The sequence below is a fragment of the Periplaneta americana genome, chromosome 2, assembly GCF_040183065.1.
Source record: "Periplaneta americana isolate PAMFEO1 chromosome 2, P.americana_PAMFEO1_priV1, whole genome shotgun sequence".
Taxonomy (NCBI): Eukaryota; Metazoa; Arthropoda; class Insecta; order Blattodea; family Blattidae; genus Periplaneta; species Periplaneta americana.
Genome location: NC_091118.1, coordinates 169,635,441 through 169,661,793, shown reverse-complemented (window position 1 = coordinate 169,661,793; position 26,353 = coordinate 169,635,441). Strand labels below are relative to the sequence as shown.

Genomic DNA, 26,353 nt, shown 5'->3' with positions numbered 1-26,353 from the left:
AGCTCTGCACTGTGTAACTTTCTCCATTCTCCTGTAACTTCATCCCTTTTAGCCCCAAATATTTTCCTAAGCACCTTATTCTCAAAAACCCTCAATCACTGTTCCTCTCTCAAAGTGAGAGTCCAAGTTTCACAGCCATACAGAACAACCAGTAATATAACTGTTTTATAAATTCTAACTTTCAGATTTTTTGACAGCAGACTAGATGACAAAAGCTTTTCAACCGAATAATAACAGGCATTTCCCATATTTATTCTGCGTTTAATTTCCTCCCGAGTGTCATTTATATTTGTTACTGTTGCTCCAAGATATTTGAATTTTTCCACCTCTTCGAAGTATAAATCTCCAACTTTTATAGTTCCATTTCGTACAATATTCTGATCACGAGACATAATCATATACTTAGTCTTTTCGGGATTTACTTTGAATATTCGTACTAAAAACCAAAATTTCGCTTACGGTATAGACAAAATTTCGCGGTATTTCGTGAATTTAAGCTTACGTTATTTTAATTTAATTTATTGGGTTATTTTACGACGCTGTATCAACATCTATGTTATTTAGCGTCTGAATGAGATGAAGGTGATAATGCTGGTGAAATGAGTCCGGGGTCCAGCACCGAAAGTTACCCAGCATTTGCTCGTATTGGGTTGAGGGAAAACCCTAGAAAAAACCTCAACCAGGTAACTTGCTCCGACCGGGATTCGAACCCGGGCCACCTGGTTTCGCGGCCAGACATGCTGACCATTACTCCATAGGTGTGGACCGGTATTTTAAGCTGAAAAGGTTTGGAACATAACATTTTTGCTTTTATCAGCTGAAAATCCGTATTTTGCGAATCTGTGGTTTGCGAAAACTAGGTATTACCTCTAGTTGTCATATTATAGTACCACAAAATCGGCATACAACAACAACAACAATAATAATAATAATAATAATAATAATAATAATAATAATAATAATAATAATAATAATAATAATAATAATAATAATAATAATAATAATAATAACTTAAAATATTCGGAAATGTGAAGAAGAATTTCTTCCTTTCCCCTCTACATTTTCATCAGATCGAACACTTATAGTAGAGTAACGCAAAGAAGATAATGGTAAAGTAGAATCATCCTTTTTTAATCTCAGACCTTATTGCATTTAACTTTTACATATAAATTATACTTCATTATATCCATTTCGAAATAATTGCTGATTGAGTTCATAAAAATATAATTTATTGTTACATACTGTTGAATTCAGTTTTTGTTTCAGCTCCAGAATGAAGACAACCCTAATATGCAGGAATTAATTGACTCGCTAACATGCATTGAAGTACCACACACTTCAGTACACATCGATTTGAAACCAATCACTACTTATTTACGTCCTTTTGATTCTGATTACTTTGCTTATTGGGGTTCAGTGATGACAAGTACTTGTTCACACCGTATTTTATGGCTAATTTCTCGGGAACCAATTGGTATTTCTTCTCGACAGGTAAGTAATAGTAATTCCTAGTATTAGCACCGACCCTAAATAGTCTTATGTTTTGAGTTTCATTTTTTATATCGATAGGCAGGCTATTAAAAATTTTTACTGCCATATAAGGCATTCCTTTTTGATAGCACGATAGACTTGCTGATAGAGTATGAAAGTCATTTTTTGACATGTATTTATGCTATGAACTGTTGAACAGTAGTGGCTGGTGGTCAAATTAATGAATGTGCTACAATCTCTATATAGGCCTACTTTATACACTTATATGTATTTATCTTAATTTGAGACTCGCCTAGTGACGAAATATGAAGTCCATACGACGTTCCTTCCTACTGCAGAACTTGTCAATTACCCTGGAGTTACACCCCTCCATCTTGGACATCATACTCATTTCTATTGACAGTATTGCAAGAGCAGTGAGGCGATCCTGGGACATAGTGTTCCTTAAAAACGTTTTTATGCGTTTAAAGAAAGAAAAACATCTTTCTGTCTCAGCAGTGGTCATTGGTGTTGTAACCAAAATATTTAACAACTTCGTTACTTCACAGAATGGATCCTGTGAATTGTTGGAGGCTATGTTATGTATTGTAACAATTGAACAGCTCCATCTATATTTCGGAAGTCGGGTCTTCCATATAGAACTCCAAGTTGTGTCTTTAACACTCCTTTGTTCAGTACAGTATAGCTGTTGACAGCAACTTCAAGTTCGCGTTCAGGAAAATTATGCGAAAAATTGTCAAAAAATTTTCTGTTTAACAATTTTGTTGCGTCTAGGTAGCTTAAAGACTGAAACGATAAGTAGTTTCCTGAATTATACTGTCACGTAATTCCTTGGCTTCAATTTTCTGGACTGACTGATTCAGGAGGAACCTCAAAAACCAGGTAGATGGCAGCAGTGGTTGGACACTTGAATTACCAAACACATTGTACATAGTTCCGAGTTCTTCCGCAAACAAGCACTCTTTCGTTACGCTTTACTTTTGCAATCTCCAAGCTGTGTTGTGCTGAAGCTGACTACAGCACTTCCCCGCGTAAAAATAGCCAATCAGAGCAGTGATTTCAGCTTCGCACATGCGCATTAGTTGTCTACATTTTCATGTAGAGTTTTGAGTAGCACAATGTACCGCCTGAGGCACCAAAGAGCGAAGAGCGAAGACTAAACACTCTATAATGCGTCTTGAACATAACCACGGGAAATTGTCAAATGGCAGATCAAATACTATGGTATTGCAAATACATTATTTGAGCAAAAATTATCATTGTGCTGTAGCACTGTAGCACATAAGGACGGGCCGCCCCTGCTGTTGAATTAGTTACAAAGTTTTCACGATTACATACGAGAAAGATTATTAATGAAAAAAATATACTGACAAGCCATGGGCATTATTTGTAGTTTTTTGAAAACAGTCCTACACGATTCCCTAGATTTGGCACCTACTATTATTCTAATTACTCTTTTTTGTAATAGGACTATATTGTTACTATCTGTGAAATTTCCCCAGAATATTATTCCGAAACTCATTACCGAGCGGAAGTATGCAAAGTATATTGTTTTTAAGGTACTGATATTTACTGTCTTTTGCATAGATCTAATAGCAAAACATGCTGAATTTAGTTTTAACGATTTTAATATGATTTTTCAAATTTAACTGATTATCGATTTTTAAGCCAATAAATTTGGTTGTTGTTGTTTCTAGTTCTAATATGGATCTATTTTTAATTATTGCACTTGAAATTTGCGAGGTTGAATTTGAACAGGATTTAAATTGAATTATGTTAGTTTTGTTACAATTTAATACTAATTTATTGACTGAGAACCAGTCACATATTTTGAAGAAAATTTCTTCTGTTGAAGATTGGAATGTCTTCATTATTGAAACTCTGGAACATCGTTGTACAACTACAGTCTCATTAATTACACCTTTACCCACAGCTCACTTATTCTTCGAGCCATGCCAGTAGCTTTATAATCTTGTTTCTATATTGTTTTAGAAAGGCTCTAATCTCAAACTTCATCATCTCCATTTTATATTCTTTGTATTAACAATTGATGACTGGCACATGATCACAATACACAATAATAATAATAATAATAATAATAATAATAATAATAATAATAATAATAATAATAATAATAATAATAATAATAATAATAGCATCCTGTAAATTACATTGTCCAACTGAAAGAAATTATTGAAATCTTACAAAACACCAAACTTAAAAATCGACATTACTTATGAGACTATCTAATATTTGATTTAAATGCATTTTTCTTAGCCTTTTATTAATATTAAGAACCTAAGAACATTTTCTTACAACTAGTCTACATGTTCTATAGATTTGTGTACCAGTACCGATACTGTAGTGATTGAAGAGCCACATTAATACTAAATTTTTCACAATATTTAAATTCGGCACAATCTAATTTTACAATAAACAGAAACTGTAATCATTACACATTTTGAGTGATTCAAGATTAAAACTTGAATTTTGTACTAATGTTCAATACAGGAAAACAACATAAATTGAATGGATATGCTGGTATTGATGAAATGAAAATATTGTAATTAATTTTCTAGGGAGGAGAGGAAAGAAAAAATGTTTAGTGGTACTGAACACAAACTTCTCATTTCAAAGTGTTTAACTGTACGATTCTTGAATTTTTAAATCTTAGTCTTTCTTCTTCCACAGGTTGCAAGACTCCGATTTCTTAGAGGAGAAAATAATTTGATAATGACGAACAATTACCGTCAAGTTCAACCGATAAATAATCGTTCTGTGTTCCATGTATCACCATCAACTGCCCTAGATGCAACAATTCTTCAGATTCCAACAACACCTCACCCAAACATAATAAAAAGAGGACCAGGACGTTTGATGCAAAGTTTAGTAAACAATGGTCCAATTTTCCCAAAGAAATCGAACTTGAAGACGAAAAACATTACTGAAGAACAGGAATTAATAGAAACTAAGTTAAAAAATGTAAGTGATGAGCCAGAAATTATATGTTTATCAGCGTTACAAGAAACAAGTGGACCAGAATCAATCAGTTTTTCAGGATCCAAAAAATCACCTTATTCTGTTTCCAGAAAATCAACCGAATGGCCAGAATCAAAGTCCGTGAAATCATCTGAACAATCAGAATCAATACATTTTTCAGGATCCAGAAAATCAACTGAACAATCGGAATCAGCCAGTCCTTCAAGATCCAGAAGATCAACTGAGCAGTCAGACTCGGTCGATTTTTCAGAATACGGAAAATTAACTAACCAATCAAGATCGAGAGGCTTTTCGGGGTCTATAAAATCAATTGGACAACCAGAATCAGCCAGTTTTTCAGGATCTAGAAAATCAACTGAACAACCAGAATCAATCAATTTTTCAGAATCCATAAAATCAACTGAACCACCAGAATCAATCAGTTTTTCAGTATCCAGAAAACCAACTGAGCAATCTGAATTAATCAATTTTTCAGGATCCAGAAAATCAACTGAAACACCAGAATCCATAAGTTTTTCAGGATCCAGAAGATCAACTGAAAAATCAGAACCAATCAATTTTTCAGAATCCAGAAAGTCGACTGAACAACCAGAACCAATCAATATTTTAGTAGCCAGGATATCAACTGAACAACCTAAATTAATTGATTATTCAGGATCTAGAAAATCAACTAAAACACCAGAAACCATCAGTTTGTCAGGATCCAGAAGATCAACTGACCAATCAGAACCAATCAATTTTTCAGAATCCAGAATATCAACTGAACAACCTGAATTAATCAATTTTTCAGGATCTAGAAAATCAACTAAAACACCAGAATCCGTCAGCTTGTCAGGATCCAGAAGATCAACTGAGCAATCAGAACCAATCAATTTTTCAGAATCCAGAATATCAACTGAACAACCTGAATTAATCAATTTTTCAGGATCTAGAAAATCAACTAAAACACCAGAATCCGTCAGCTTGTCAGGATCCAGAAGATCAACTGAGCAATCAGAACCAATCAATTTTTCAGAATCCAGAATATCAACTGAACAACCTGAATTAATCAATTTTTCAGGATCTAGAAAATCAACTAAAACACCAGAATCCGTCAGCTTGTCAGGATCCAGGAGATCAACTGAGCAATCAGAACCAATCAATTTTTCAGAATCCAGAATATCAACTGAACAACCTAAATTAATCAATTTTTCAGGATCTAGAAAATCAACTAAAACACCAGAATCCATCAGTTTGTCAGGATCCAGAAGATCAACTGAGCAATCAGAACCAATCAATTTTTCAGAATCCAGAATATCAACTGAACAACCTGAATTAATCAATTTTTCAGGATCTAGAAAATCAACTAAAACACCAGAATCCGTCAGCTTGTCAGGATCCAGAAGATCAACTGAACAATCAGAACCAATCAATTTTTCAGAATCCAGAATATCAACTGAACAACCTGAATTAATCAATTTTTCAGGATCTAGAAAATCAACTAAAACACCAGAATCCGTCAGCTTGTCAGGATCGAGGAGATCAACTCAGCAATCAGAACCAATCAATTTTTCAGAATCCAGAATATCAACTGAACAACCTGAATTAATCAATTTTTCAGGATCTAGAAAATCAACTAAAACACCAGAATCCGTCAGCTTGTCAGGATCCAGAAGATCAACTGAAAAATCAGAACCAATCGATTTTTCAGAATCCAGAATATCAACTGAACAACCTGAATTAATCATTTTTTCAGGATCTAGAAAATCAACTAAAACACCAGAATCCGCCAGCTTGTCAGGATCCAGAAGATCAACTGAGCAATCAGAACCAATCAATTTTTCAGAATCCAGAATATCAACTAAACAACCTGAATTAATCATTTTTTCAGGATCTAGAAAATCAACTAAAACACCAGAATCCGTCAGCTTGTCAGGATCCAGAAGATCAACTGAGCAATCAGAACCAATCAATTTTTCAGAATCCAGAAAGTCAACTCAACAACCAGAACCAATCAATATTTTAGTAGCCAGGATATCAACTGAAGAACCTAAATTCATTGATTTTTCAGGATCTAGAAAATCAACTAAAACACCAGAATCCATCAGTTTGTCAGGATCCAGAAGATCAACTGAGCAATCAGAACCAATCAATTTTTCAGAATCCAGAATATCAACTGAACAACCTGAATTAATCAATTTTTCAGGATCTAGAAAATCAACTAAAATACCAGAATCCGTCAGCTTGTCAGGATCCAGAAGATCAACTGAGCAATCAGAACCAGTCAATTTTTCAGAATCCAGAATATCAACTGAACAACCTGAATTAATCAATTTTTCAGGATCTAGAAAATCAACTAAAACACCAGAATCCGTCAGCTTGTCAGGATCCAGAAGATCAACTGAGCTATCAGAACCAGTCAATTTTCCAGAATCCAGAATATCAACTGAACAATCAGAACCAGTCAATTTTTCAGAATCCAGAATATCAACTGAACAACCTGAATTAATCAATTTTTCAGGATCTAGAAAATCAACTAAAACACCAGAATCCGTCAGCTTGTCAGGATCCAGAAGATCAACTGAGCAATCAGAACCAGTCAATTTTCCAGAATCCAGAATATCAACTGAACAATCTGAATTAATCAATTTTTCAGGATCTAGAAAATCAACTGGCAAATCAGAATCTGAAAGTTTGTCAAGGTCTAAAAAATCAACTGAACAATCAGAACCAGCATGTTTGTCATATTCCAGAAAATCTATTACACAACCACCACTTGTCAATACAAGAGAAAGCTATAAAAGAGTAGAAAGTAGTAAAGGTGACCAGTTATTAGACAGTGAAAGGAGCTCTAAGCAAATTGCGTCTTTCAACTATTCTGTTGAATCTGGAAATAAAGTCACACAAAAACTATCTTCATCAAAGCGATCTGTATCATTCAATGATACATTAGAAACTTCTCTGATAGCATCATCTGAATATCCCTGTTCAGCATCTTCACAGTTTTCTGATGATGAAATTATGCAAGAAACAGAAATTACAGTGCCAGTACCAGCAGTAGCTTCTCAGAAATCAACGCAACTACCTTTGGCATCTTCATATCAAGCTCAAATTGCAGTACCAGTATATCAAGTTGGTGGAATCCACGTAGCAACACAAATGCCCTCTGTTTTCAAGAACGTTCTGTCTTGTTTTGATGCTGGAAGTGAGCATATTTCGCTCAGAAATGCTACCTGCAGCGAAGATGAAATTGAAACAACTACAGCTGAAAAAGAAAGTGTGTGTAATATATTCTCCTCTTCTACTTACAATTAATCATAATGTTGGCAGCAACTTTCCATTCTTAATCATTTAATTGATTCGTTCTGCACATTTTATTCGAAATAAAGAAAGGTAGAAATTTTAAGACATTACTTTTTTCTGAAGAAAAACTTAATTTTCAAACGTTGAAGTTTCAAGGAATATCTTATTTCTTGAAGACGGCTCAGAAGTCAATAATGCTGTAAAATTGGTCAGCTAAAATTTTACATTCAAATTGAAAAAAATGTGTTATCTTCTCTGTAATACAAATTACAAAAGACATTCTGGACATTTTTGTTACGGTACCAGTAACACTAACAACATTTTCAACCACAAATTATTTACTTTTAATATTATCATTTGTTAGTGTTATTAATAATAATGAATTAATTCTGAATACATAGCTACTAAAAATCATCCACATTAAGATAGGTTAATTTTGGTGTGAAATTATAACTTTATATTCAAAGCAAGTTTATAAGAAACAAAGATGATATCTAAAATACTGGTGCAAATTATATGCCAGATGCTGCTAACATTTTCTTAGGATTACGGTTTGAAACATGACAATTTCATAACAGCATGGTTTTACATTTTTAACTACTTTAGCTGAAATCTCAAATTTATATTGTCGTTGCTATTAGATTTTTAGAGAGAGGAGGAGGGAATTATACTAAATCTGTTATATGAACAAGTGTTGAAGTGAGGGTGTGTTTTCAACTGCAAGAGATATGACTATAGTCTTGAATTTATGAAAAGAGCTTTAAAATGTCTAATACTAGTAACTCTTGAGTACTGGTATGGAAAATAGTAAGTTATTATCAATTACAGTAGCATAAAATAGGGGTTGGCATCTATATAACCTTCACAAGCGCCTACGGACAGCACGAAGTTTTAAGTTGTAAGAATGTCATAATCAATAGCCAGCCTGTGTGTGACATGGGCCTAATTGGCAGTATGATTAAGATAGTTGTCATACGTCTTAGAATTTATTTTTATGTGAAACTTGACTTTTCTGTATATAAGGAATTTATTTAAAAATTCTCCTTCCCCAGTTAGGGGTTACTGTTTACAAAGCGTACGAAAAAATAAAAGGTAGGCTTACAGAAATTATACAAATTTGATGCCTACAATTTAAAGCTAGTTAAAAGAAATTGAGTTACAAATTTTCAAATAAGTCAAAATAATACAATGACATATCATTGTAGTAATAATAATAATAATAATAATAATAATAATAATAATAATAATAATAATAATAATAATAATAATAATAATACTATTAGTATTCAGTAGTAGTAGTAGTTAGATATGTTAAAATAATTATAAGCAATTCACCACCTTTATTAAGTCAATAGACTATTATATTGTATTATATTGTAAATAGTGAAAATACTACTCCAGTTAAAATAGTATTAGTATTAATAATTTTAAATAATTCATAAACTCTATTCAGTCAGCTGACTTTACATCCTTGTAAATATTGTAAATAGTTTACTATTAGTTTTTGTTTTAAGTTCCGACAGAATGTAAAAACAGTGTAGCAACAAATGTGTGTAGTATTGCATTACTGCAATGGAGCATACTGAATAAAAAGGGGACACATTTTTTAGAAAAAAAAAAAAAAATAATAATAATAATAATAATAATAATAATAATAATAATAATAATAATAATAATAATAATAAAGAATAATATTTATTTATCAGAAACCAGCGTACAAGGCCTGGATATGACATCGTCAGGTTCGATAATATACACATGCACACATACACTCACACATGCACAAACAAATAAACTTAGCACAAATAAATATAGACAAATAAACAAATAATTATAAGCAAATAAATATAGGCCTACGTAGGCAAATAAACAAACACTGAGAAATAAACAGGGTATGATGTAGGTTAACACATTTATATAAGGACAAAAGGAAAAATTAAAATATAAAGAAGGGTTACATTTCTAAAATACAATATTTACATCACACTCCATGAATTCATTCACTGAATAGAAAGGTCTGTTCAGCAACCATCTATGTATGCAGGACTTAAACCTATTTATTGGTATCTTTCTCGCCTCCAATGGTAGCTTATTAAATATATTTATGCCATTAAAAAAGCAAGTATTTGAGCTCACGCTCAATCTGCACCTTGTGTAATCTAATTCATCTTTATTTCTAGTGTTGAAGGAATGTATATCTGATCTAGTCTGATAAAGATCTATGTTGGATAGTGCTACTTTCTTAATAAAGGTGTTGTGCAGTGTGAAATGCCTACAAAACTTAACAAAGAAATGGGGATAGTGCCCTGCTGACGTCAGAAGATATTTTGTGCGATAATAATGTATAGTCGGTTCACAGATGTTACATTTCTCCTTGTGTGTCTCGGTCACTTATCCCCCTGGGAATCCTGGAATGTTGGTGGAATGGGTGGCTTGGGTTTTTCAAGTGTTTCCTGGTAAACATTTCTATTGTCTCTTTATAATATCCGGAAAGTCTGGTTGAGTGATAATTATAGAAATATTAACTGAGGGGAGAAAATCGTGAAAAGTATGAAAAATATAAATTTTTTATGAAATGTGAAAATTTTACAAAAATATTATGAAATATGAAAATTTTGTTTGGCGTTAGTTGTATTCGTGAAAAATCTGCATAAACATGCTGAAAGCAAGTATGGTTTAGATTGTTTAGAATATGAAATTTCATATTTTGCTCGTCTGTAATCATGATTAAAATTGCAAATATGATTTTATTACGAACTTTATATTATATTGGGTTATTTTTCCTTTTTTTCACATTGTAGTGTAAATAAACTGACATAACACAAAATTGTCGAAAATTATTTTGGAATGGATGTTGATACACGAGCATATTTTACATCAGCTACTATAATTATTGCAGTGCCAACAGGAATTAAAATTTTTAGTTGATTAGCTACTGTTTGGTGGAGCATGTCTCACTCGTTCCTCTTCTCTCCCCCAATGACACTTGTGGTTAGGCTACATGTTTTCAGATTTTTTAATAGTTTAATACTAAAGCATAAAGTACATCTACATAAAGTGTAGTAGTAGTAATAATAATAATAATAATAATAATAATAATAATAATAATAATAATAATAATAATAATCTATACTAATAATAAATCTGTAGCCGAAATTTTTCTGGTAATTTTCGATTTTCCAAAAATAATTGGTCCTAACATATATAATTAACCACCCTGAAACCGAAAATCGCTTTTTTTAAATTTTTGTTTGTATGTCTGTCTGTCTGTCTCCAAGTTTGTTACCTTTTCACGCAATAATGGCTGAACCGATTTCGATGAAAATTTGAATATAAATTAAGTTCGTTGTAACTTAGATTATAGGCTATATGGCATTCAAAATAAGTTATTTAAAAGGGGGGTTATAAGGAGGCCTGAATTAAATCGAAATATCTCGCTTATTATTGATTTTTGTGAAATATGTTACATAGCAAAAGTTTCTTTAAAAATGATTTCTGATAAGTTTTATTCTCTGAAATATTTTGATAGGACTGATATTTAATGAGATGAATGAGTTTTAAAATTAAAATAACTGCCATCTAAGGCGGTGTATTGAAATAAAAAACAAATGACTTCGTCTATAAGGGGCCTTGGACACAACAATCGAAAGCTATGAAACATAGCCTACAGACAATGTTTCTGTGTTTGTATGAAGTAATATCGGAAGCTAAATTAACCGATTTTTATAATTAATTATTATTTCATCATTGGAAAGTGTAGTTTCTCTGGATGGACATAATGCTATAATGTTATTACAGTAGCTTGTGAGTGAATTGAGGACAGGTAAAATTAAAATAGCTTCTTATGCACAGAAAACTTGATAGGTTATTCTGTATATTCATTTCCTGTATTTCTTATAATAATGTTTATGAACATATTCATTTTTATCTCAGAGAATTAACGAACAACGAGAGTGTATTGATTTAGTATGCAGTATAATAGTACGTTAGCTTAGCAATCCATTATTTTATAATTCAAATTTTAACTATGTTCAATTGAATCGTGTTAAAATACATATGCAATAAATGCAATGCAAAAAAAATTGCATAATGAGCCAAGCAGATTATGTTGCGCTGTTGTAAAAGTTGTTCCTCCTGAGATTCAAGAGCTCCCACAACAAATTAAAAACTTTCTAATTTGAGTACATCCGTTATCAACACACTTTTTCATAATATAATATAATATAAACATAATAATAAATCTGTAGCCAAAATTGTTTCTGTTAATTTTCGCTTTTCCAAAAATAATTGGTAATAACAATTAAGAAACATGTTAAAGGAACTGTCATTGCGCCAAATGAGTGGTCTCTGGATCAAAATGATCGCATTTTAATATTTTAAATACAATTTAAATTAAGTAACATATTAAACGATTTATCCTTCTATCAAACACGAATGTTCCCTGGATCAAATGTCCTATTTTAATTATGTAATTACTTTATATTTATTTCTAACGGGTGCAGCAGAGCGCACAGGTACGGCTAATAATAATAATAATAATAATAATAATAATAATAATAATAATAATAATAATAATAATAATAGGCCTAATATTTCAATTTATATTTTAATACCTACATACAGCACAAAAGCATAAATGCCGGTACTATTATCACATTTTTAGTGTATTCTGTTTGTATTTCCTGCACCATGATATTTTTTCAGGTGTTTGGCCATTTCAAGAAATTGATAAAGATGCAAAATTTCAGTCACCTGTGGATATTAATCCTGAAGAAGTTCCCGAAGCAGATTTTCCTCCTTTAATATATGAAGAAGATTTCACGAATCCTATACCTTTGATCCTGACAAACAATGGACGCACAGGTGTCAACATTTTCTTTACCTATTACTGTATTCACAATTAATATCGAATTTAAGCGACACGTACAGTACTGAATACGACCTACATAGAAATAAGGAAATCAGAACAAAGAATTTTATGCTGAAAGCAAATTACCAGTATTTGTTTTTACATATAAATTCTTAAATGATTCTAAACAATTTTTTACTTCAGTGGAAATCCAAATGACTGACTACCATCCTCAACCAGTATTACGTGGTGGCCCATTAAATGGCGAATTTGTATTTACACAATTACATTTCCATTGGGGCCCTAATGACGACCAAGGGTGTGAGCATACATTGCAAGGCAAAAGGTAAGTGTTCTATATTGCCAACAAAGCTTAATATGAATATTGATTAGTATAAGGCTTTAAGTTTTCACTTTCATAGAATAGTTTGTTTAAAATACTAATTTTGGAAATTAATGAAAGTGTTTAAAATATATATATATATATATATATATATATATATATATATATATATATATATAATATCTTAATATATAAAATTGAATGTGGGTATGTAATGTGTGTATGTTCTCTATACAAATCTATACGCTTTGACTGATATGTGCCAAAGTTTGCACATTTAACCTTCATAACCAGGAGAAGAACATAGGCTACATTAAAATTGTGCAAATGGAAGTTAAATTAATTAAAATTATAAAATATAAAAATAAATAGATCAAATCTTCATGTATAATATTAAAATACAAAATCTTCTACAGTCAATTGTTCTTTTATTATTGTCTGTTGTATTCAACATCGACTTTCACGAGGCCTTGGAAATTTTAACACGAAATTAAATTACACTGTTGTTACAGATCGCGAATGCTAAAACTAGGTAATTCATGCAATAAGTATATTTACGCAGTCCAGGACCGTATTATGAATTCCTCGATGCAGTTTTGTAGATAGTGAGCAAACTATTTTATACAACTGAATTCTAGAATTCTTTGAAACTACAAGGATTGTTATCACATAATTTACTTAATAATGAATAACCAATAGTGCTATTGCGAAATATTGACGCACCAAAATTATGCACGAATAAGAATTGGTGTGAAAAACTCATACGAAACGTAATAGAATTGGCAATATTAACTGCAAAAATAAAAAGAGATGTTTTTATTCCACGTATTGCTAGGATACCGGTACTCATTCAGTTTTAAGCAACTGCAATTTCAATGCCACTAGCATTTGTAATGGCCATATTAAAATGAAGCTCAAGGACAGTCGCTCAAAGTTGCAGACGTAAACTTAAAAACTGCGTGTTTTTCACATCCTCAACTTTATTTTATACAAAGAAGTGAAAAAAAAAAAAAAGATTTTACACATATCAATAAGCAATTCAATGATACTTTTGTCATGTTGCTAATGTAGTATGTGAATGTACATAAGCCCACTGAAAATAACGTATTAATTCTCAAAATATTGTTGTTCACGTTGCAAATTTAGTATGTTAAGCGTTGTGGAAATAAAAATCTTCTAAAATATCGGTAGGACTATATGTTTCTCAGAATATTAGTCTTTATGTTAAAAAATGACATTGCGAGTTTATATATCTGTATTCTGTGTATAAAATTAGAAAAAATATAATATGTTCTGAATTTATGAGATATAGTTTAAAGTTATATTAAAAAAAAAAAAACTGGATATGATATAAGTGGGTATACAGCAGTCAAGAGATAAAAAAATCTTCCAATATAAATTAAATTATATATGTATACTCTATATTGATTCGATGCTGAAACTGATCAGAAAGAGGAGAATAAATTATATTTTCGTTGGGTTTTACTGTGTTTATAGTTTGACTTTTCTATTACTTTATTTGTATTTTTGGTGCTGTGGAAGAGAAGGCCTAATGGCCTTAATTACACCAGAATAAATAAATAAATAAATGAATGAATGAATCAATCAATCAATCAATGAATCAATCAATCAATCAATCGATCAATAAATAAATAAATAAATAAATAAATAAATAAATAAATAAAAACAAGTAAATAAATAAATTTAAAACAACAGTTTAACGTCAGGCACATAATATGTTTTCTTTTCGGTGCTTGATTTACAAGTGTTTTAAATTGAGTTAACCCTGGCAGGCATTTGGCTAAGGAGCTCATTAATTCATGTAAGTGACGTTAAGTAAAGATTCATCTTTATGGGTGAGGAACGCTTAGTAAAGAGAATTCGCTTTGGTTGTGTACAGTTAGGTTTGCGAGATTTCCGAAAATTTAATAACCAGTTTAATTAAAAATAGAATCAGAAAGGAAAACCTGGGCAACGCCTGGTGCTTTCAGCTAGTATTAAATAAAAATGTCCAATAAATATTTAAATCAAGAATAAAAATAAATTAAAATACAATTTTAACATGACATTTATTTATTATTAATATTATGGTACTGGTACCTTTTAATTCCTCAAGGTTCTACATATTTTTAACATCAACATTATTGAATGTTAACTCATTTGTTATACACATTACATATTCTAATTCTAAGCATAAATTTATGCTTATGAATAGCTATAACATGTGCTAACATAAAATTTGATTTTGTTGTGAAACGTCTATATTCGACCTGCAGGGAGAAAAAAAAAATTAGTTTTGTCATGAAAGGTTTTCCTGCAAACTCTAGCATCACTTGTGGTACCGGTACCATGGAAATATTAGTGAAAGATGAACTTCATGTCTCGTGATTTTCTTCATGACCAGTCTCTCTCCAGTCTCTATTTAATGAGTCTAGAGGTTTTCCATATGGTCCGTTTTCTTTCATTATCTAATTGAAACGGTTGGAGCTAAAAGGAAGTAGGTCAAAATATGCAGTTTTGGGTTATGCAACAATTTGAACAACAGATGTCATGCACATCGAATAGAGAAAGAAGAAACTAAGACTTTAAAATATTTTTTTGTTTTCTATAACAGAAAAATATAATATTTGTGTTATTAGTGGAATGTTTTTTGCTCCTCCTGAAAAGTTGTGAAAAGTGACTTAATGCCGTTTAGCTTCGACTGATTCAATTATTGAGTAGCATGTACTCATCATGCCTGTAGGTGTGGTAGGTTATTTATTTAATCCTTAAATTCATCTTTACCCATCTTAAAAAATTACACACCAAAAATAAGACCGATTCGTGCAATTCAAGGGATTTCATAAATTTCCTGTCACTTATTTATTTATTTATTTATTTATTTATGTTCATTATAATAATGGAATAAATTGTAGGTTTTATAGTACTAACTTGTAATTCAGTTCTTAGTGAGAATCTAACAAACTGAACTACAGAGTAAATCGGGAACAAATTTTATTTCCGGTCTCCTTAACAGAAATATCTTTATTTATCCAATTAAATGCATGAATTTTGTTTCAGTGTAGCAATGGAAGTTCACCTTGTTTACCGAAAGAGTCAATACCACTCATTACAAAGAGCATCACGTGAACCTCATGCTATCGCTGTAGTAGCACTTCTATTAAAGGTAAAATAAATTGATAGTACTTACATAAAAAATCGGTGTCTGATGACGACACATAGGCAGGGTACTTGAAAATTTTACATGTCTTGTAACGAGTCGTTATTTTCTATGTTATCGATGATACTTTTGTTTGTAGTTCATTTTCTTTCAATTTATATATAAATTAAATCCGAATAAAAATAAATTTGTTCTCTGCATTGCATACAAAGGACATTTTTATATTCCTAAACAGTAAGAAATCTGATTTTATTTATAAATTTGGCGTATTTAATTACTTTAGAATAAATTCATAACAAATAATTATGCATGTAATGTAATTACTTGTAATACTGTGACGCTATTTCTTGAACTTAATATATTTAAAAATTAAAATAAATATTAAAGTGTATTCTACTATTGATTTATAAGAAGATTTTACATATTCGTACATCGAATAATCAACAACAGGCCTACCCTGAAAATGAATTGTTCAGAGAGAACTATTGTATTCTGTTTATGTTATGAACATTGGCCTGTTGTATACAAAGGAGCTATCTTAACAGTCTAAATATCTGACTGGTGGCACACGAAAAACTAATTCTCTTCCACAAATATCGATCCCAGATGGTTCTATCTTAGCTCTAAATGTCAAGTGAGATGAACATAAATTCGGAGAGTACATTTGTGACCTTAAATATAGAAAATTACAACTATATAAAGAAAAAAAATGTTTTTTTCTTTTTAATTTCTGTAATGACTAATGTTATGTCAATTTTACAAAGTAATTGGTATTGATATTTTTAAAATCTGAAATTTTCGTCTGAAGAAGTTTTGGACTGGGGGAATAATTCAGCACAAAAGAATTAATCTTAAATAATCGCTTATATAGTCACATATTTCAGTTTTTCTCAATGCTTTTGATGATGAGATTCCACTTTCCTCATTTTACTTTATTGCGGCCCCCTGACCTAAGATGTAGAATAGAACAGTGATTCTCAACCAGGGTACTGCGACCCTTTGGGGGCCAAAGAGCAGTTAAGAAATGAGTTGAGTGAAATTGTTATTTTATACATTTTTAAGCTAGAGGCATAATTTTGCAGTGTAGGCTTTCACGGCCGGAGTCTATAGATGTAGATTCATTTTCCGGGCTGAGAGGCCGTGGTCTATTAGTTGGTTTTATACCAGACGTTTCGTCTGCAACTGCGGCAGACATCTTCAGTGGAGTGGTATCCGAGGTCGCAAGACTCTTCTCGGCGTACCTGAGGCAACTGATCCTGTGTCTGGTTGTGCGGGTGTATTTATAGTGCGGCTCGCGGGCCGAGGCCTGTTGTCGCTGCGGTCCGCGCCGCTTTGTTCGCTGCTCCTGTTCTGGGTTCCGTCCTTTTGTTGTAGTGGGTTCTTATCTGTTCTGTTTAGGACCGGGTACCAACACTTGTTTAGCTTTACGCCTTCTTCCTTGCGATTAAAGTTGTTGTTATGTTTATGTATTTCGATCGCTTCTCTATGTAGACAGGGGAAGAAGTGCGTCGTCGTGCTCAAGATGTCCGTGTCCTTGAATCTTATGTTGTGATCGCCCTCTTGATAGGCATGTGCTGCCACTGCCGATTTGTCGATCTGTCCTAGGCGGCAATTCCTATTATGACTGACAGAAAATAATAGGAATTGCCGCCTAGGACAGATCGACAAATCGGCAGTGGCAGCACATGCCTATCAAGAGGGCGATCACAACATAGGATTCAAGGACACGGACATCTTGAGCACGACGACGCACTTCTTCCCCCGTCTACATAGAGAAGCGATCGAAATACATAAACATAACAACAACTTTAATCGCAAGGAAGAAGGCGTAAAGCTAAACAAGTGTTGGTACCCGGTCCTAAACAGAACAGATAAGAAGCCACTACAACAAAAGGACGGAACCCAGAACGGGAGCAGCGAACAAAGCGGCGCGGACCGCAGCGACAACAGGCCTCGGCCCGCGAGCCGCACTATAAATACACCCGCACAACCAGGTTTTTCCGTGGTTTTCCTAAGGCGTTAAGACAAATGTCGGGATGAGCCCTAAAAGAAATGGGCCACGGACCTGCATTCACTTCCCCAGACATTGGTGACGGCTCAAGATTAATGATTGTTCACATCGAACTCGGGCCCTGGCAGGGTTCAATCGTCCCCTTGTACAGATCACTGGAGTCATCAAGGAGCCAATTGGCTGGTCTCCTGATCTGAGAAAAATCATCAAAGAGCCAATTGGCTATTGTAAGATTAATCCCTACGCGTTCGAATCTTCAAACAGCCAAACTGGCTATCACCGTTTCGTGCCTAGACTTCTCCTCCATCGCATCCCTCCTCCGGATCAGGTCGCTATACTTCTGCCCCCCTCCCCCTCGTATGTTGTAGCTAATCAGTTACGTCCATTTTCGGCTTACCCACTGGAAATTTCTAGCGCTCCTTCACTGGGGCGGCGAAACCCGAAGTGAGACAAGTGGCCAAGAGGCTTGGAGCTCACATACTCAGTTTTTCACAGCCCCAACTCCCCCCTTGCAAAAAGGACGTGTTTTCACGTACCTTTAAAGTTTCTTCTCCCACTTCCCCCACTCATTCATTCATTCATTCAGACACAGGATCAGTTGCCTCAGGTACGCCGAGAAGAGTCTTGCGACCTCGGATACCACTCCACTGAAGATGTCTGCCGCAGTTGCAGACGAAACGTCTGGTATAAAACCAACTAATAGACCACGGCCTCTCAGCCCGGAAAATGAATCTACATCTAGAGGCATAATTTTTTTTCATACAGTAGCCTCTTGCAATTAGTATTAATGTCCCAAAGCATCATTGATATAAATTTAATACTTTTGAGTACTGTACCGGATTTATTACATTTTTTTTTTTTTTTTTTTTTTTAATTTCTGACTTTTTCAAAATGTATCTACTCCCACAAAATATAAATTATAAGCTTGAAAAAAAATGTACAGCATCTATGATATGCATATAATTTAACAGCAGAGCTGTAATTTAAATTTTAAATGTATAAGTTACCTGAAAGTCAGTTAAAAAAATAATTTCTTTAATGTCCGGATAATATATTTTATTTTTCATCTTATATGATGATTTAAAAATACTTACTTTAACAAAAAAAAAATCTCTGTAATTTTGTTAACCATACTTTTCAGAACGTACAGTAAAAATTTCAACTTCTTAACAAAAAATATGTTGCGAGCCTACAGTATATGAGTGTGAGTAGTTGCAGCTAAAATGAAAGTGTAGAAAAGTGACTTCAAAATGTCGATTTTCCGTCACAATAACCTGTTTGTAATTGTGAAATACCGTTATAACTAAAGCATTAATTTTGAGGATATTATGTTAATAAAATTGGCCAACATATAAATGAAAGGTCAATGATTTCTACAAAGTCGAATTTTTTTTTTTTTTTTTTTTTTTTTCCAAAAATGATCACAGTTTCTCCCATATCCTCCCTAATGGAGGGCCGATAACATATATTAAAATAGTAGTAGTAGTAATAATAATAATAATAATAATAATAATAATAATAATAATAATAATAATAATAATCTATACAAATAATAAATCTGTAGCCGAAATTTTTCTGGTAATTTTTGATTTTCCAAAAATAATTGGTCCTAACATATATAATTAACCACCCTGAAACCGAAAATCGCTTTTTTGAAATTTTTGTTTGTATGTCTGTCTGTCTGTCTGTCTGTATGTTTGTTACCTTTTCACGCGATAATGGCTGAACGGATTTCGATGAAAATTGGAATATAAATTAAGTTCGTTGTAACTTAGATTTTAGGCTATATGGCATTCAAAATATGTTATTTAAAAGGGGGGTTATAAGGGGGCCTGAATTAAATGAATCGAAATATCTCGCTTATTATTGATTTTTATGAAAAATGTTACATAAGAAAGATTTCTTTAAAAATCATTTCCGATAAGTTTTATTCTCTGAAAAATTTTGATAGGACTGATATTTAATGAGATAAATGAGTTTTAAAATTAAAATAACTGCCATCTAAGGCCGTGTAATGAATTAAAAAACAAATGACTTCGTCTATAAGGGGCCTTGGACAATAACAATCGAAAGCTATGAAAGATAGCCTACAGATAGTGTTTCTGTGTTTGTATGAAGTAATATCAGAAGCTAAATTAACCGATTTGTATAATTAATTATTAATTCACCATTGGAAAGTGTAGTTTCTCTAGATGGACATAATGCTATAATGTTATTACAGTAACTTCTGAGAGAATCGAGGACAGGTAAGATTAAAATAGCTTCTTATGCATAGAAAACTTGATTGGCTATTCTGTACATTCGTTTCCTGTATTTCCTAAAATAAATTTTATGACCAAATGAGTGGTCTCTGGATCAAAATGATCGCATTTTAATTGTGCAAATACAATTTAAATTAAGTAACATAATAAACGATTTATCCTTATATCAAACACGAATGTTCCCTGGATGAAATGTCCTATTTTAATTATGTAATTACTTTATATTTATTTCTAACGGGTGCAGCGGAGCGCACGGGTACGGCTAGTAATAATAATAAAATAATAAAAAATAATAATCATCATCTTGCTCCCTGTCACCCATTAACTGTTCAGCGGACCTCTAGGTGCCCGCGCCCCCATGGATGAGATTCACCAACATACTTTATGCTGCCAGTATTAATTTGTCAGTTCATCTTATCTAAAAAATATAGACAGGAAAATCGTTATAGGGCCGATTGAAACTAAATGGTCATTTTGTCTTATTTTTACGAAATATATATACCAATTTTTGGTATAAACGATTATATCTTATGTTCATCATTACTGAATATGAACAAATTATGTGCAAAGATTATGAGAAATAGCTGTATGTAGGTACATCAGCGAATAGGGATTATAAAGAATGGACACTGAGCGAATTTTCCTGTGTTTTGTTTCTCTGTGCGCCAGCGTATAGTTCCACTTTCAAGCGCTAGAGGTTAGTGTAATCGAGCATACGCTAAGATAATAATTGGGAATAGAGTTGAGACCTTCGAACATGAAATAGATATACTTTAATGCTCGAAGGTTGAGACACAGAATCCAAACATCGCCTACCTTATTGCATAATCCAGTGACGCTTTGCTTCAAATAAATTCAAGTTAACAGCTTTTCCTTATTTCTCAGTGACAAACTAGTTGTAATAATAATATTTTATATTTCAGATATCATAGATTATATTATAAAATAATATAATACATTATAAAATTAAGTATCGAATTCGTTTAATATTTGTATATAATATAACATAGGTATATGGTTTTACTTCTCGTAAGAGTTTTGTTTTTCCATTTTCAGCGCTATTAAATCATTACATATTTTAATTGTTGTTGGGGTCAACGTCTCAACTCTCATTATAAAGGAACTCTAGAGTCTAGACATTACAGTTAATGACGGATTTATTATTTTATGGATCCAATTTATTGTATTTGAGTACATAATGTACCTAGATGTATTAATTATATGTGTTATATTTCTGCTGTGTCGACTGCTAGCTGGTGTGATGTCAGCGCCAACTCTAGGGACAAAGCAGAATCTCACGCTTTAGCTGCTTGAAGGTCATTGAAATCAGTCCGGCTACAGCAAAGTACCGACGCGAAGTGTCCATTCTTTATAATCCCTATTCGCTGGGTACATGGTATGGTACACAAACAGACACGATGGATGGATGGATGGAATGAATATCAAAAACCTTTTTTTCAGTATCAAAGATCGGCAAAAATCTCTAAATCTCTCCTTTTTTGCATCATAATACTTGTTCATTGAACAAAATGTTCGAAAACAAATAAAAAGAAAAAAATAAAGTAAGGTTATCGTATATTACTTTAGTGCTAATATCCTAAACTCGTTATGCATCTTACAAATTCTGTTTTGAATGTGTTTCTTGAGAATATAAATGTTCATTCTCTTCACAGGCATGTAACAAAGATAATCATAAGTTTGAAAAAGTATGTCGTGCTTTAAAAGAAGTACAATATCCATTTACAAAAACAGAAATTGATTCTCATGCTCTATTATGGCTTGGAGATAAAGAAAAAGCAACTGGTTACTACACATATCCTGGATCGTTGACAATGCCTGTGTGCGCCAGAAATGTCACCTGGATAGTATATCCTGATGTCATTGAAGTCTCTCACAGACAGGTTAGTTCAGTCAAATATTACGTAGCCTATTACATAACATCACAGTCTCGTACTTGACTATCAAATATCAATGCTTAATATAGAATATAAAACACTTGTTCAAATCTGACAGAGGACGATAAGAGTTCTGAGCAAAACTTTCTTTGGAAAACATTTATGTCCACTTCAAAATTAAACTCTATTAATCGTAATTATTGTTTATCATTATAACACTGATGGTTGTGGATTATATTTTACAGATGTCTGCACCTCAGAAATTGAATTTCCTGACACTATTAGGCTAGCAGAGTTCAGGAAGGATTTAGTTCACCACATTTGGGGTCTATTTCATAAAAATATGGCATATTACCAGTAGTTAAAAGTTACAAATAAAATTCACGTGGAGTATACAGTAAATTTTTCTGTTCCAAAAATAAATATACAAATTTTGTATATTATAAGAAAATATGTTATTCATGCTTACTTATTACAGTACGATTATTTAGTCCTGACAGTCGCCGGAGATGTGCGCCTGGGACAGGCGAGTCCATTTAGTTACGCCAAGGGGTGTTTGGGTTATTCACTCGCTTGTCTTCGGAGTGATTGGATGTCATGTGTGCGGTAGAGCAGTATGTTTCCAGTACAATTAAGCTGTACTGCATTCCTTTACCGATCGCTCGCCCTTATCTCTACTCCGGAACTCTCCCCACTCCTCCTATTACTTCCCCTCTTTCGCGTTGCTGAGCTGTCAGGACTAAATAATCAGTCTATAGTTATTACTGTTAAATTCCAAGTTAAGAAAAAGCATTGATTTTAAGGATCTTGTCTAGTATACTATAGAAGCTACATATGGTTGGATAGACGTTTCTATAGCAACTTGTCATTTGATGGAATAGCCTCATATGCCCAAAGCTACTTTCTTAACCTGGAATCCTCTGTAGTTGTGACTTTCTAATTCACTCATTTATGTATGGTACTTACGTTTCAAACAATTGATAGTACCGGTAAGCATTTTGTGGATTTTTGTGGTTTGATAAATGAAGAGTGTAGTTTGATTAGTTAGTATTTGGTGTCTAGCTGATATTGCTTTAGCTTACTTTTATTATGTAGTATGTTCTAATCTACAGACGTGGACAAATTATTAACAAAATTGACGATTTTTATGATAATTCTGTTTACAAAATTTGACTTTTCAATTTACACTACAGTTGACAATTTTTCATATTTCTATCATTATAGTAGACAGAAAAATGCAAAAATGTCAACTGTAGTTTAAATTGAAGAGCCAATTTTTGTAAGAATATATAATAAAAATCTTTAATTTTGCTAAAAATTTGTAAATATGCAAAAATGTCAACTGCAGTCTAAATTGAAGAGTCAGATTTTGTCAAAATATAAAAAATAAAAATCTTCAGTTTTGCTAATTATTTGGAAATATCCAAAATGTGAACTGTAGTCCAAATTGAAGAGTCGAATTTGGTAAAAATATATAGTAAAAATCTTCAGTTTTGCCAATAATTTGTAAATATGGAAAAATATCAAATGTAGTCCAAATTGAAGAGTCAAATTTTCTAAAAATATACAATACAAATCTTGCTAATAATTTGGAAATACGCAAAAATGTCAATTGCAGTCTGAATTGAAGAATCATATTTTGTAAAAATTTATAATAAAAATCTTCAATTTTGCTAATAATCTGTCCACGTCTGTACATCTCATGGCATGCAATAATTTTTATTACACGTCACCTATTGAAAAAATAAAGCCACCTATTCTTTCTCTAAATACAAGGAAAAATTTATTACCTATGGTATCATTTTCACTACTTCTACTGATATTGAAATCTATAAAAGATATGAACAAGCAAGTCACTAATACTAATATTTTGTGAAATAGAACAAAGCAAACTTCACTTGTAACTAGTAAGTTACAAGAACTATACAAAAGTACAAGAAACTCTCGTTGGAAATATCGTTTTTCTTTTGAGCTCGTTGCAAATCAATTCATTTGTTAAGTACTAGCTTATTACCTACTCTATCCTTTCAGTGGAAACAATGAAAACTAACCAGCACAATAACAAAGATTATAATGGGTAACAATGGTTCCAAAAATTAATCTTTATGTAAAGATTATACAGGGTGCGTCAGAAAGAACGGATGGATTTCAAACTATCGATACGCAGCAAGAGGATAAAGTGAGGAGGACCACGACTGTTAGGTCAGCGAGAGAATGCAGTTTCAGTCGAGAACATGATGTTGGTCTGGTGTACAACGTGCTTTCATTGCACAGACATTTTTGAAAAATGAAGAGTCTGTGATCGCCACTCAGGACTCATTTCGACATCGGACGTCATGCTAGGATTCCAACTCGGAATACAATTTTGTGGTGGGTGGCTTCATTTCGTACCACAGGTTCAATATTAAAGAAGAAATAACCTGGAAGAACACGGAGCGCGTGTACACCTGCAAATGTGGAGACAGACAGTAGGTTGTCCGGTCACCTCAAAGATCAGCCCGCAAACATGCCATTGCACTGAAATTGTCCAAGGTTACGGTAAGATCTCGCGCCCTGCGACTTCTTTCTTTGGGACCATTTGAAGGCGTAAGTAACCACATATACTGGACGAACTAAAGACGGCGATTCTCGAAGAAATCGCGGCAATCCCACCAACTATGACTGTGAAAGTGAGGGCGAACTTCAGAAAACGCCTCGATGCCTGTATCGAAAGCCAAGGACATCATATGGATGATGTTGTATACCATAAATAAACTGCATGTATTGGTGAATCTGTTGATAACAATGAATTTTTGATTTGATGAATCCTTACAATTTTCTTGCCCTGTGAAATCCATCCGTTCTTTCTGACGCACCCTATATCTAATTGTTTAATTTGTCTGTTTTCTCTAGTAACACAATTTTATCAATTTTATGGCCAGTAAAACTAAAAATAGATTGAAAATATTTAATAATGTAATAAAATTAACTTCAAACTCCTTTTTCGATTTTATTCAAGAATTTTATTAATTTCGTTTCCTACAGATTGACGAATTTAGACACCTTCAAGAAGGACATCATTACATCAGACACAATTATAGAGGAACACAACCTTTTAATGACCGCCCTATTTTCTTCTCTCAGTTATCATCTTGAATAACGGTAAATTTACTAAGTAAGAACTCGTCAGATCTCCTTAATGAAATGATTCCAATGATCTGTAACTTAGTTATAACTGAATTCTTTTAAGTATTCATATTATATTGTGAGAGATCCAAGAGATGTTCATTTGTTAAAATTTTTGCCGATTTTATTATATTTTTCGAATATCTTTTATTTATTACTGAATTATAATTAAATATAATATATCCATTTCAAAATGTTTCTTTTGAATTCATTATAACGAAAAGTTAGATTTAAAAAGCATTACATGAAATTCATTATAAAGAATGCTACAACACATCAATAACATTTAAAAAAATATATATCAAAATACGCTGCTAGACTTTCGAACCTTGGCAACATAGGAAAACTGGCCATCTAGTCACAAAATAATGTGTATGTCATTAAAATTTCTCCAACAAATTTGTCAACAGCAAATTCAACAAAGTATAAGAAACCACCGAACACAATCTCCTTATGTTGCAATATACTATCCGTCCAACAAAGAGATCAGGTGATATGATGGGTAGAACTGCAAGTTTCCTCACTCCTTTCCATTTCAAGTAACAGCAGCTTCGATTGGGTCTTCCACTCCTTCATACCACTAGAACTTATACAAAGTTAGGCAGTGAGATCCACATAATTTTCTGCGGAGACTTTCTCCAAGAAATTGGTCTATAAAATATCTCAAATAAAAATTCGTTTGTGCGAGATCGTGCGTATTTGCTTGGTTTCCGCACAAAACCAATCCGCGGAAAGTCTAAAATTCCACATTCAGTATTCCCAACCTAACACACACATAGCAATTTCCCTCTTCTTACCGCTTAAGTGACATATTGATTTTACTGCTTTAGGCTTTTAACATATTACAAGTATTTTTAGAGACGTTCAATATAGTAATAATTATAAATTGGAAACTT

General features: G+C 32.6%; 1 protein-coding gene across 1 annotated transcript in view; it reads left to right on the top strand.

Moving 5' to 3' along the window:
• LOC138694806 (uro-adherence factor A-like) overlaps positions 1-23,862 on the top strand; it is a 28,806-nt gene extending 4,944 nt beyond the window's left edge. Inside the window, exons 4-10 of the mRNA XM_069818891.1 lie at positions 1,267-1,491; positions 4,183-7,747; positions 12,478-12,636; positions 12,827-12,968; positions 16,026-16,131; positions 22,071-22,298; positions 22,538-23,862. Coding sequence (XP_069674992.1) covers positions 1,267-1,491; positions 4,183-7,747; positions 12,478-12,636; positions 12,827-12,968; positions 16,026-16,131; positions 22,071-22,298; positions 22,538-22,582 — 4,470 coding nt within the window. The 3' untranslated portion in view covers positions 22,583-23,862. The remainder of the gene's footprint in view (positions 1-1,266; positions 1,492-4,182; positions 7,748-12,477; positions 12,637-12,826; positions 12,969-16,025; positions 16,132-22,070; positions 22,299-22,537) is intronic.
• Positions 23,863-26,353: the final 2,491 nt, after the last annotated feature.